Below are 12,460 nucleotides of genomic sequence, written 5' to 3' on the forward strand. Positions count from 1 at the left end.
GAAATCATTCTTTTTGGAGTGCATCGTGTTTCGTCTGTCATGAGCATGGAATTGCATTCTGCATCCATTACCTCGAATTGTAGTAAAATACCTGGAGTTTCTCTCCCTGGATTTAATAAAGTTATTATATTGCTACAGACTTGAGAACACCTCATGCAGACCGATGAAGGGCTTATGCCCAAAACATCGAATCTCCTTTTCCCTGGATGCTGCCTGACCTGCTGCGCTTTTCCAGGAACACATTTTCAGACCTGATACAGTACCAAACAACACGTCCAAAAAGCATGAAGCAGCGGCCATTGCCATCTGCTCATTGCTGCAGCTTCTTTAGTGCCGATTCCAACTTCTGCTGAATTTATGAAATAATCTAACAATTCAAAAATTACTGTCTGACGTTATCTTGCTATTTGCAAAACAAAACAGTGCCTTGTTCTGTCAGTACGGAACATGTGCAAGTAAATGGGCTATTTTAGAAATATCCATGGATCTATCAAATAGTATAGTATTGTCATTGTTTTGTAGCCATTCAATGCACTGAAAGGCTACGCCTTTGACATTAAAGCACTGTCAGAAGAACCATGAAACCACAGAAGATAACCAATTAGTCTACTGAGTCTATACTAATTGTCTGGATAGCAATCTAGTTCATCTCTTTTCCCTGCTCTATCCCTGTAATGTTGCAATTTTATTTCTTCATGCCCATCCAGTTTCCTTTTGTATCATTCACATCCTCTACCTGGTGTTTCAAGTCCTTACCTTTCATTGTATGTAAGTTCTTGGTCATATCCTCTGCACTGTCACTCCATATCATTTGTCCAAAATCTTAGATCTATCTTTTCCTCAGGCATTTTTCCATGGGGGCAAGGAGATTATTTTTGTCTGCTTCATCTGAAACTGAATTGTGTAACATTGCAATCAATTCTCCCCTCGAGTTACTTTCTCCAATGCGAATAACCCCAACTTCTCCAATCTTAGCTTATGGCTAATTTCTGATGCTGTTCTAGTAAATCCTCTGTGCACTCCCTCAAAAATCCTCACTTCCTTGTGGAATACAGTACTCTAGTTGTAACTTAACCAGGATATTACAGAATTTCATATCTCCCTGCTTTTGTACTTAGTACCTTTATCTATGAAGCCCAAGATTCCAAAGCTTAACTTCAATATCTTTTGCCACCTTACCAGGCCTTTCTGTCCCTATGTGCTCTAACTATTTAATGTATGTTGCCCCTCTTAGCCATTCTGCTAAAATTAATCACTTTATACTTCTATTAAATTCTACTTATTCAGCAGTATTTGTATTATCCTCATCAGCCTCACCTCTATTTTGAAATGTTACTCTCTATTCCGAAATGGTCTTTGTCCTGATCTTTGGGTAATGCTGCTATTCACCATCCATTAGCTGAAAAGCAATGAGCTGATCATCGGGCATGAGCCTCAAATTGGTTCACCAGAGTTTTATTTGGTACATTGTCAAGAGCTTTCTTAAAATCCATATGGTCAGCATCTATTGCATTCCCTTCTTGAATCATCTTTATTACTTCCTCAAAAATACTCTATTGGTTAAATGTGATCTGCCATTTATAATCCATGCTGACTCTCATTTTCCTAAGTTCCTGTTGATTTTTGTTTTCCCCTAGGATAATTTTCTCTGAAACTTCAGTTATACTGACAAAGTTGTTACTAGGAGTGTTCTTGCACCCTTTCTTGACTAATAGTGCCAGCTTTCCTACAGTCAAATCCTTTAGCACATCCTTCAAGGAAGGTTGTAAATTGAAGACTAGTCCTTGTGTATCCTGCCATTCAGATCAGCTAATTTATCCATTCAAATCAGTCAGATTTCCCAGTATCCTCCTCCGATTTTCAACTCCTGAGTCATGCATTCCATTTTATTTTTTATTATAACTTTCTGTACTTCCCTCTTCATCCCAGGAGCCCTGGCTTTGATTTCTCTACCTTTCCCACTTGTTGGAATCTAAAATCTATTGTTTGATTGGTCTAACCTTTTGATGCTTTTTTTCTTTCCTTGTTGGTTAGCTTTCTCCTCTCCAAACATTTTTCTTAAAGTTTCAGTGGCAGATACTGCTGTTGACTCCATTGATCCACAGCTACCTCATGAAAGAGCAGCGCTCCAAAACTTAGTGCTTCCAAACAAACCTCCTGGACTATAACCTGGTGTTGTGATTTTTTAACTTTGTCCACCCCGGTCCAACACTGGCACCTCCACATCCTGGCTTGATTGTGGTTTGTTTTTGTTTAACACTTCTCTGTACTTGCAGATTTCATGATGACTTCAGACTTACCAATTTCTTAATTTTTCACCCAAAAAGCACTTGCCCTTTGCATGTTTCAAGTTTGATAACTAAATGTCCCTATAATGTAAAGGATCCAAAAAAAATTTTAGATTACTTGTGCACTGTCTCAACGTCTAAGACAGTACAAATAAAAACTTGTTTGTTTTAATTTTTTCAGGCTAATGGTGGCTTAATTTTCCATGCCCAGGCCTTCATCTCCTCACTGTTTAGTCATTATGGTGGAACTTGAAGGCAGTTCTAAATCATCATTCAATGTGATTTGTTGTTTTGAAGCTGATGTATTAAAAATGTATCTGTACCTGTTAATTGCGTAATGAGTATTCCTGTTCTTGGAAATTATTCTTACTCCCCTCGAAAGCAGTACTGTCCTTACATACAATAGGATTTATTAAACCCTACATTTACTGTATATGCCCATCTGCTGCCAAAGAACTTCATCCTGTCTTCAGTTTGAATCAGGAACAAGCGCCATACTCATTACAGGCCCATTGAAAATCTTTCCTTGAGCCATTTCCTTGCCTTCAAGCCCTTTGTGTTGCATTCTGTCTGTTGATGATGACCATCCGTGTTCAACAGTCTCCTCAAACACTTAGCATATTAAATTGGGCTATTCTAAAATTCCAAGTCCACATCCTTTTTAGAGATGAAAAGCCTGTTTACTACAATAACAAATCACAACATAGTGAAAACCAGTGACTTGAGTTAACAGCACTGGGAAAGGCAGAAGTGAATGGCACGAAAGAGAAGTAAATGTACAGGAATAAATAGGGTTGAGTGACTTAACCGGTAAGCTAATCTGTAAAAACCTTTTTAATAATAGTGACAGCAGCCTGCCATGTCTAAACTATCTTGCTTCTCAACTCCTTCGCATACAGTCAGCAGGATTGACTCAAAAGGCATGACGTTCAGACAAGATGTCAGAGAATATAAGCCCATGAATGTGAAGCTAAGTCTGATGTACAATGCAAATGCTAATTTCCTAAAATTAATGGTAGAAGTCATATCAGATGCGGATTGATTCTAGAAACTGGAAAATCCCTTCCTTTAGTGCACTCTTCTCCTTCAAGGCCATGTGTTGCATGCACACTCTCTGTTGATAATGGCCACCCCTAAGTTAAACAGTTTCTTCAAACAAATGTGTGCTTTCCAAACAACACACAAAGCCGCACTGGATAGAAATGAGGAAATAATTGAAAGCCAGGCTTGTGATACTCTGGCACACTCAGTGCTAGTTTAATCTGTGCATTTCACGTCTTGTTTCTCATGCTCTCGTACTTTCTCGCTTGCTCTCCCTGTCTCGCGCTCGCACTCTCTTCCAGCCCCCCCTCCATCTCAAACTTGATTTAAATATTGCTATAAAAGTCAACAACGTACAAAAAAATACTACTTCAACCAGTTGCAAATAATATCCAACACAAACTCCTTTTTTCCCCAAATTGAGTTTGAGATTTCCCAATTGAGCTAGACTTTCTCATCTCAGGTACATGCTTGTGAAACCCTGGTGAAATTATGATGGCTATTCTGTTTGTTTTTTAGTAAAACGGTCGTGAGTGAATACCACTGTCTGTAATGAAGAAGGAATTCTGCTATTTATACCCATATGGGCCTCCAAGTGCAGTTTCCAGGTGGAGCTTTAAACAGGAAATGAGTCCTGAGCAACAAAGTGTTCTGAACAGGCTAATCTTGGTGCGCTCAAGCACATTTTCAAACAGGAAGATATTTAATGAGAAATTGCTGTATCAAATTATGTTTCTAATTGTACAATTAAATTTGCTTTCAGTGGTGCAAAAGACAAAACTCAGTTGCATTCTCTACAAAGTAATAAAGGATTAATTGTCTGGCTGATCAATCTAGCGGACTCTGTTCTGCTCCTTCCTATAGCAACTTTCAAAGTCTGAGTTTTGTTGACTTTGCCTTTGATCAGCTCATGCACTCAAAATAAATCTGCTATATAGATCATGTCTTCCTAGCATTGGAAAATCTATTGACCCATTACGTATTTATTTCATGCCTATGTAATAAGTAAAGGGATATAACCAAAGACTTGTTACCTTTAAAGTCCAAGTCATTGGAAATGTGGAACAGTCCATCTTCCGCAGTTACACTGGCACAACCCCCCCACCTGTTCCTCCATGATATCGATGATTGTAACAGCACCGCTTTGTGCACCCACAAGGAGTGAACAGTTCATTAACTTTACTAACATCTTCCACCTTGACCTCAAATTCACCGGCGCCATCTCGGAAACCTCCCTCTCCTTCCTGGACCTCTCCATCATTGTGTCTGGCAACCGATTAACCACAGACTTATGCTACAATCCCACCGACTCCCACAGCTATCCAGACTGCACCGCCTCCTACTTTATTTAGTGTAAAAACTCCATCCCTTATTCCCAATTCCTCCATCTCCGCCACATCTGTTCCCAGGATGACTAACTCCACCTCAAAGTCCCAGATGGCCGCCTCCTTCCACGATTGCAATTTCCCTTCCCTCCAGCACATCTCCTCCACTTCACGCACCACCACCCTTGAATCTCACCCCTCCCAACGCAACTAGGACTGAACTCTCCAGTCTTCACCTTCCACCCCACCAACCTCCTCATCCAGCGCATCATCCTTTGCCACCTCCAAATGGACCCCACCACCAGAGATATATTTCCCTCCCCATCCCTATCAGTGTTCCGAAAATACCATTCCCTCTGTGACTCCCTCATCAGGTCCGCACCCCTCACCATCCTACAACCCACTCCTAGGAGAAAGTGAGGAGTGCAGATGCTGAAGTATCAAGTTGAAAAATGTGGTGCTGGAAAAACACAGCAGGCCAGGCAGCATCTGAGGAGTAGGAGAATCGACGTTTCGGGCATAAGCCCTTCTTCCTGAAAAAGGGCTTATGCCCGAAACGTCGATGCTCCTTCTCCTCGGATGCTGCCTGGCCTGCTGCGTTTCTCACTACAACCCACTCCTGGACACTTTCCCTGCCACCGCAGGAAGTGCAAAGCCTGCACCCACACCACACCCCTCCTCTCCATCCAAAGCCCCAAGGGTTCCTTCCACATTTGTCAAATGTTTACCTGTACCTCTACCAATGTCATCTACTGCATTCGTTGCACCCGATGTGGTCCTCTCTACATTGGGGAGACAGGATGCCTTCTTGCGGATCGTCTCAGAACACCCTCACCCACCAAACCCACCGCCCCATGGCTGAACACTTCAACTGCCCCTCACACTCGGTCAAGAACATGCAGGTCTGGGGCCACCTCGACCACCAGAGGAGGAATGCCTCATATTCCGCCTTGGGATCTTGCAACCTCACTGGATAAATGTGGATTTCAATAGCTTCCTCGTTTCCCGTACCTCCCACATTATCCCGGTCCCAAGCCTCCGTCTCAGCACCACCCTCCCGATCAGTCCATCACTCCCCCCTCTGACCTATCACCTTCTCCCTCACCTTCAAGCACCTATCGCTTTCCCAGCTACCTCCCCCTCCCTCCATCCCCACGCCTATCCCATTTATCTCTCAGTCCAGGCCCACAAGCCTCATTTCTGATGAAGGGCTTATGCCCAAAATGTTGTTTCTCCTGCTCTTCAGATGCTGCCTGACCTGCTGTGCTTCTCCATCACTACACTCACGACTCTAAGCTCCAGCATCTGTAGTCCTCACTTTCTCCTGCTTTTAATGAGAGTCCAGTACTTGCATATCTCTACAAATGCTGGTAATTCATTCTAACAGAGAAGTCCTGTAAAGGAGCAAGTTTTTCACTATATGGTAAAGGCTTTAATTTTGTAGTCATAAGATTCTCTGAAGCATTTTCAAAAAGTAAACTGAGCTTATTCACATGATCTGAGTTATTCTGTTAACAGCTTTGATTGTTGGACTTGTAATTTAATACTTGCTAATAATTGCAGCTTCACTTCAAGCAGCGTGTCTCAGTAAGGAGCTTGCATGTTTATAACTTTTTATATTGTTAAAATGTCCAAAAGCTGCTTACAGGCAACAAATTCACTGCCTTTGTTATGTGTGCAAATACATTAGTCAATTTACAGTAAAGACCAACAATGATTCATTTGTTGACATTGTGGTATTTGAAAGAAGAGTAAGACAGTGTCGGGAGTGGGTATGGTCAGTTAACAGCACCTTGGTTTAATATTTCACAAAAGGTTGCACTTCTGACAATACAATATTGTTATGGTACTGCCTTGAAATGTTAACTTTTGGTTTTATTTGTTAAATGAATCATATCCATTACTTTAGAGCTGGTGGAAGGGTAGGGTTGAGATAAATGGGATCAAACACTGAGCTACTGAAACACTAGAGAAGGTAGCTAAATGCATTAAATTGGTAAATGGGCATTAGTATCTTACAGTTAACTCTCTTTACACAGTTGCTTTTAGGTTTCAATGTTTGGCTTTAGTTTCTGACCAATGGATGTTCATCAGCTGGGACAGGTCTGCAATGGTGATTGCAAACTGAGGTTGCTGACTTTTGCGCTTGAACTGTACTCTGTGCCTTCTGGTGAGCTAAAACAAATTGCAGTCTGTCCATCTGATCATGAACCACAGATTGCCACTACCTGTGATGGGTGCTGACCAAGATTGTAGAATAGAATATAAAGGAATTTACTATTAAAGTAAATGACAATGACACTCCTCTTTGCTTTTCAGGAAATTGTAATACTGCAGAAAAGGAGGCCATTTGTCCCATTTTTGTCTCTGAGCTCCCAATTAATCATGCATGTCCCCTCCTGCTGTTGAGAAATGTTTAATTTTCAAATGGTCATCCATTCCACTGAGGCAGTTGTTATTGAATCTGATTACAGTGCATCATCCAGGCACTGTTTCGGATCAAATCTAGTCACATTTTAAAAATATATTTCTTTCTCTCATCTCTGGTTCTCTTGCTGAATGGTAAGCAATTTTTTTTTACATTTTGAGGCAGGAAGCTTGAGCTGAGAAGTATGCTGACTCAAAGATGTTTTTATAAAATTGAACTCTGAATATCCTCACTCTGGTGAGGAAAGCAGGATTGATTAGATTACTTAGTGTGGAAACAGGCCCTTCGGCCCAACAAGTCCACACCGACCCGCCGAAGCGCAACCCACCCATACCCCTACATTTACCCCTTACCTAACACTACGGACAATTTAGCATGGCCAATTCACCTGACCCGCACATCTTTGGACTCCGGGAGGAAACCGGAGCACCCGGAGGAAACCCACGCAGACACGGGGAGAACGTGCAAACTCCACACAGTCGGTCGCCTGAGTCCGGAATTGAACCCGGGTCTCAGGCGCTGTGAGGCAGCAGTGCTAACCACTGTGCCACCGTACCGCCCACGGTGAGTTGGGCTTGTGGGTCCGTTTCCATTGTCTGGAGTTCTGACTCAGTTGTGCTAAAGGCTTCTAGGCCTGTCCAACCCTCACCCACAATCCATGCCGTCTCCACGCTGCTTGCATCCTTCATGACCGTGCTGTATACAATATGGAATCAATGAGTCATACGATATTGGGGAAAAATAGAGAATTAAAAGGTGTTTGGCATTTATTGACGGGAGAAAATAGTGTAGCCATAATCCAAAATCCTAGGCTAATGCTGTGGAGACAGTGATTTGAATTCTATCATGACTGGTGAAAATTGAATTCCATAATAAAAAATTTGGAATTAAAAAGCTAGTTTAATGGTGATTTTTGTAGCCACTGTCTATTGTCGTTGAAACCTGTCTGATTCAATAATGATCTTTATGGAAGGAAATCTACTGGCCTCACCTGATCTGGCCTACATGTGACTCTAGATCAATGTAGTTGACTCAACCTGCCCTTTAGGTAATTAGGGATGGGTAATAAATTGTGGCGCAGCCAACAAAGTCTGCCCCGAAACAAATTTTCTTCTATACTTTTATTGAAGTCCTTCACAGTTTTACGCACTTGTATTAAATATTCCTCCTCACCATATCTGCTTTAAGGGATGCTAGTCTCATTTTTCCTATCTATCTTCCATTTTGTTTCCAATGCTGTACATGTAAAAGGTGCAGGTGATAAATACAAGACCTTGTGACAGTCAGAGTTGGTAAAATTTTACAGCTGAGGCTGAACCAGTGTTTCATGAAGTTTTTGCAAATTGGTTAGCAAATTTCAGTAAAGACAGACGAGCAGTTTCACGTGACACTGAGATGTTGCTGGCTGTGATCTGCTTCCCTAGCAGTTTTGCAAAAATGGCATCTTGCTTTCTGGCTCCCAATTCAAATGCATTGAATGATATGAATTCTCTGACCTTGGTGAGTTGGAATCCTCGAATCCCTGCAATGCAGAAATAGGCTGGTCAGCCCATCAAGTCTGCACCAATCCTCTGAAGAGCATCCTATCCAAGCCCAGCCCCCTTCCCTATTCCTGTAACACAGCATTTCCTCTGGCTAATCCACGGACAGTGCAATTTAACATGAAAATCCGTATAACCTGCACACCTTTGGACAGTGGGAAGAAACTGGAGCACCCAGCGCAAACCTATGCAGATACAAAGAAGTTGCAAACTCCACACAGCCTGTCACCAAAGGCTGGAATCAAACCTGGGTCCCTGGTGCTGAGAGGCAGCAGTGCTTAATCTAGTTCATGTAATAATAAACTAGATTTGATGCAAAGTTAGGATTTACACTTTTCAGTCACAAGATGCTTTTTTTTAATGGAACATTGTCTTATTTACAGCCAAACAATCTCGCTGCCATTGAAAATGAACTATTACACTTGTGGAATCTAATAACTTTGTAAAAATTTGCAATTTAAAACCAATTTTTTTTGTCTTTTTTTCATTCCAATTTATCTTTCCCTTGCTTTTGGCTCTGGGCTTTTCAGTACCTGATTTGGCATTGTGTTCACTTCTCTAACTGGCACTTCCTATTGCAGGCAGTGTGTTATTCATTAATGAACCTTCAAGGTGGTACACGTTCCTTGCATTATTCATTCAAGACCCAAATGGTACAGCACTGTTTTGAACTGTAACTCGTAGCAACGTCAAGTACAGAATGTCACAAAATGTGTGGTCAAGATGGGTGTTCTTTGTTCACCAGCTACAACAAATTTTGGCCTAGTTTTTCCACACAATACCATTGCTGCTTTGGAAACTGTGCAATAAAATTGCAGGCATACAGTGTCACTATGTAGATGTTAAAATCTTATACAGATTCAACTTAGCAATGTGAACTGGTGTTGAGTGAATTTTGTATTTATCATCTTTTCATTACGTAGTTACCATGGATGAAAATAAGTTTTATTTCTCTTCCAGGCCATAAACAAAGAGACTGGAGAGTTGGCGGCTGCAAAGGTTATTGAGGTGAAGAGTGAAGAAGAGCTTGAAGATTACATGGTAGAAATCGAGATCCTGGCCTCATGCAACCATATTTACATTGTTAAACAGTTGGATGCCTTCTTTTATGAGAATAAGTTATGGGTAAGATATAGGATTTTTTTTTTTGAAGAGGTTATTATTTATTGTGGTGTAGATAGAGATCATGCTGTCAGTCCCTGATAATATGCTGATGAAGGCTGCAGAAAGATGAGTGTGTGTTATCTTAAATTGTTCATATTTTATCTTCCTGAATTATTTTCCACAGAAATGTGGTCATGTTTTGAGTAAATTATTATTATCAATTGAACGTGGTACAGCAGAACACTGGTGATTTTTGAGCTACCTGAACTCGTACCGAATTAAAACTGAACAAATAGTTCACTCGTTGTTCAAGCTTTTCCATTGCTTCACACATCCATTTCAACATCCATATCTCATTAATATCTAGGAGTTGGTTCTCTTTCCTCAATGTTATATTGTGCAGATACTTGGATGTTAGCACCAGATTTTTCTACATCTTGTAGTTTCTTTTCAGTTTCACCAAACTTTCCTATCACTTAACACTCCACAGCACTTATTCCAATTACTGCAGCCAGTGTTTATCCATCAGCCAGCATTTATTGCCTATTCCTAGTTCTGCTTGATAAATTGATAGTGAATGCTTTCTGGAACTGCTGCAGTTCATGAGGTGTAGATACTTTGTTAGATTAGATTACTTAGTGTGGAAACAGGCCTTTCGGCCCAACAAGTCCACACCGACCCGCTGAAGCGCAACCCGCCAATACCCCTACATTTACCCCTTACCTAACACTACGGGCAATTTAGCATGGCCAATTCACCTGACCCGCACATCTTTGGACAGTGAGAGGAAACCCACGCAGACACGGGGAGATCGTGCAAACTCCACACAGTCAGTCGCCTGAGGCGGGAAAGGAGCTCAAGAATTTTAACTTGATAATAAAGAAATATCAAACGTGGATATTTCTCTCCTGACTTGGAACAAATAGGAAGTTAAGGTCCTTTGTGTAAGTTGCCCTTGTCTGTTCTATGTGGGAAAGATGGTTTTTTGAAAGGAGCTTTTGGAGACAAGTTAATCGAGTGCAGCTTGTAGATCGTACCTACTATTAGGATTTTGCATAATTAATGAAAGGTGCAAATGTTTAAGCTGGTAGAAGGCCTACCAATCAAATGTTTCAGTGTTAGAGCTAGTATTTATCTCTCAATCAATATTTTGAATAAATTGTTTGTTGGTGGGAGGTTTCTGTGTGTAAATGACCTGTTTTCTCTGTTAGAATCATGACTACTTTCAATAGTACTTTAACCGTAGGAAAGCACTTTGGTTGCCTGATGGTTGTGAAAAACATTCTTTTCTCTGTCTGAGTTGTGCTCTCAAATCCTCTACAAGTTGTATTCGAAAGTTTGCAGTTTTAAAGTGCACATACATGTGTATGCCCTTTACACTGGATTTTTAAAATTGTTGTAACACGGATATCCCGTTGCTCCCGACTCAGGCGACTGACTGTGTGGAGTTTGCACGTTCTCCCCGTGTCTGCGTGGGTTTCCTCCGGGTGCTCCGGTTTCCTCCCACAGTCACAAAGATGTGCGGGTCAGGTGAATTGGCCAAGCTAAATTGCCCATAGTGTTAGGTAAGGGGTAAATGTAGGGGTATGGGTGGGTTGCGCTTCGGCGGGTCGGTGTGGACTTGTTGGGCCGAAGGGCCTGTTTCCACACTGTAAGTCTAATCAAATCAACACTCAATCTGGACTATGCAGGCACAAATGTGGAAGAAATTCACTTTCAAGCATATCGGAGTTTTTCAAATTAATGACAAAACATTTTGTGACAAAATGTACAGACCACAAGACAGACATATAAAATGAATACTTAAAGATTTAATTTGTGTTTTCCTAAATTAATTTCATGTTTTTTGACGATTCAAACCAAGTCCAAGACCGATGTTTTCTTGTTGATGGTGGTAAATCTTTATGACAGCTGAATAAAGGTAACTCGGTTCCATATCTTATTCCATGGCCATGAGCAAAAAAAAAGTGGCAAATTTGAAATTAGTAACAGAGTGTAGTAATGAACTTTAGTTTTGTGAGCAATAAATATTGTGTAAATCATCTTGGTGGATGAAATGACTAAATAGGATATCTGAGGTTTGAGTCATGCTGATGACTCTGGTCACTCAGGCTGAATTAGACCATTTACATTCTGTGACTTTGACCTGAGCCTCTAACCTTAATCCAACACCTGCTTCTTACATATGTCCATAATTCTATTCTTCCCTTACCCCTGTCTTAGCTCAGTTGGACATGCTCATCCAGTCCATTGTTTTCTCTAGGAATGACTTTCTAATGTTCTTCTTGCTATCAGTCCACTGTCTGTCCTGTAAATTATCTCACATTGAGCCCTGTTCGTGCATCAGCCCTTTGCTAATCTACATTCAAACAGTGATGTTTGATTTTAAAAGAATCAACCTTATTTTAAATTTCTTCTGTGGCCCCAGCTCTCTCAAAACATCTCTAATGTAAGACCGTACTAAAACCATTGCAATATCTGAACCCACCCCCAGTACTGATCTGTTCTAAATCCTGGTTTTAAATACTTGACCTTACTACCATATATTTAGCTGCACCAACCAGTGCTTTCCAAATCTTTGTATTGTGATTCCTTTGAGACCATTATTAATGCTTCCGTGAAGGGGTTTGGGCCATTTATCTGTAATAACACTTTTTCTAATACAGTAAAACATTCTAACACCGTTCAGAGGAGCTTTATCAGACAGAATCTGATGGAGACTGCATAAAAAGA

The 12,460-nt window shown here is 40.9% G+C and overlaps 1 protein-coding gene across 2 annotated transcripts in view; it reads left to right on the plus strand.

Moving 5' to 3' along the window:
• Positions 1 to 12,460, plus strand: part of stk10 (serine/threonine kinase 10) — a 111,168-nt gene that overhangs the window by 20,699 nt on the left and 78,009 nt on the right. For both annotated transcript variants that reach the window (XM_060837104.1, XM_060837106.1), the window contains exon 2: positions 9,584 to 9,748. In XM_060837104.1, coding sequence (XP_060693087.1) covers positions 9,584 to 9,748 — 165 coding nt within the window. The remainder of the gene's footprint in view (positions 1 to 9,583; positions 9,749 to 12,460) is intronic.

This window comes from Hemiscyllium ocellatum, chromosome 16 (assembly GCF_020745735.1).
Source record: "Hemiscyllium ocellatum isolate sHemOce1 chromosome 16, sHemOce1.pat.X.cur, whole genome shotgun sequence".
In the NCBI taxonomy this organism is placed as follows: domain Eukaryota; kingdom Metazoa; phylum Chordata; class Chondrichthyes; order Orectolobiformes; family Hemiscylliidae; genus Hemiscyllium; species Hemiscyllium ocellatum.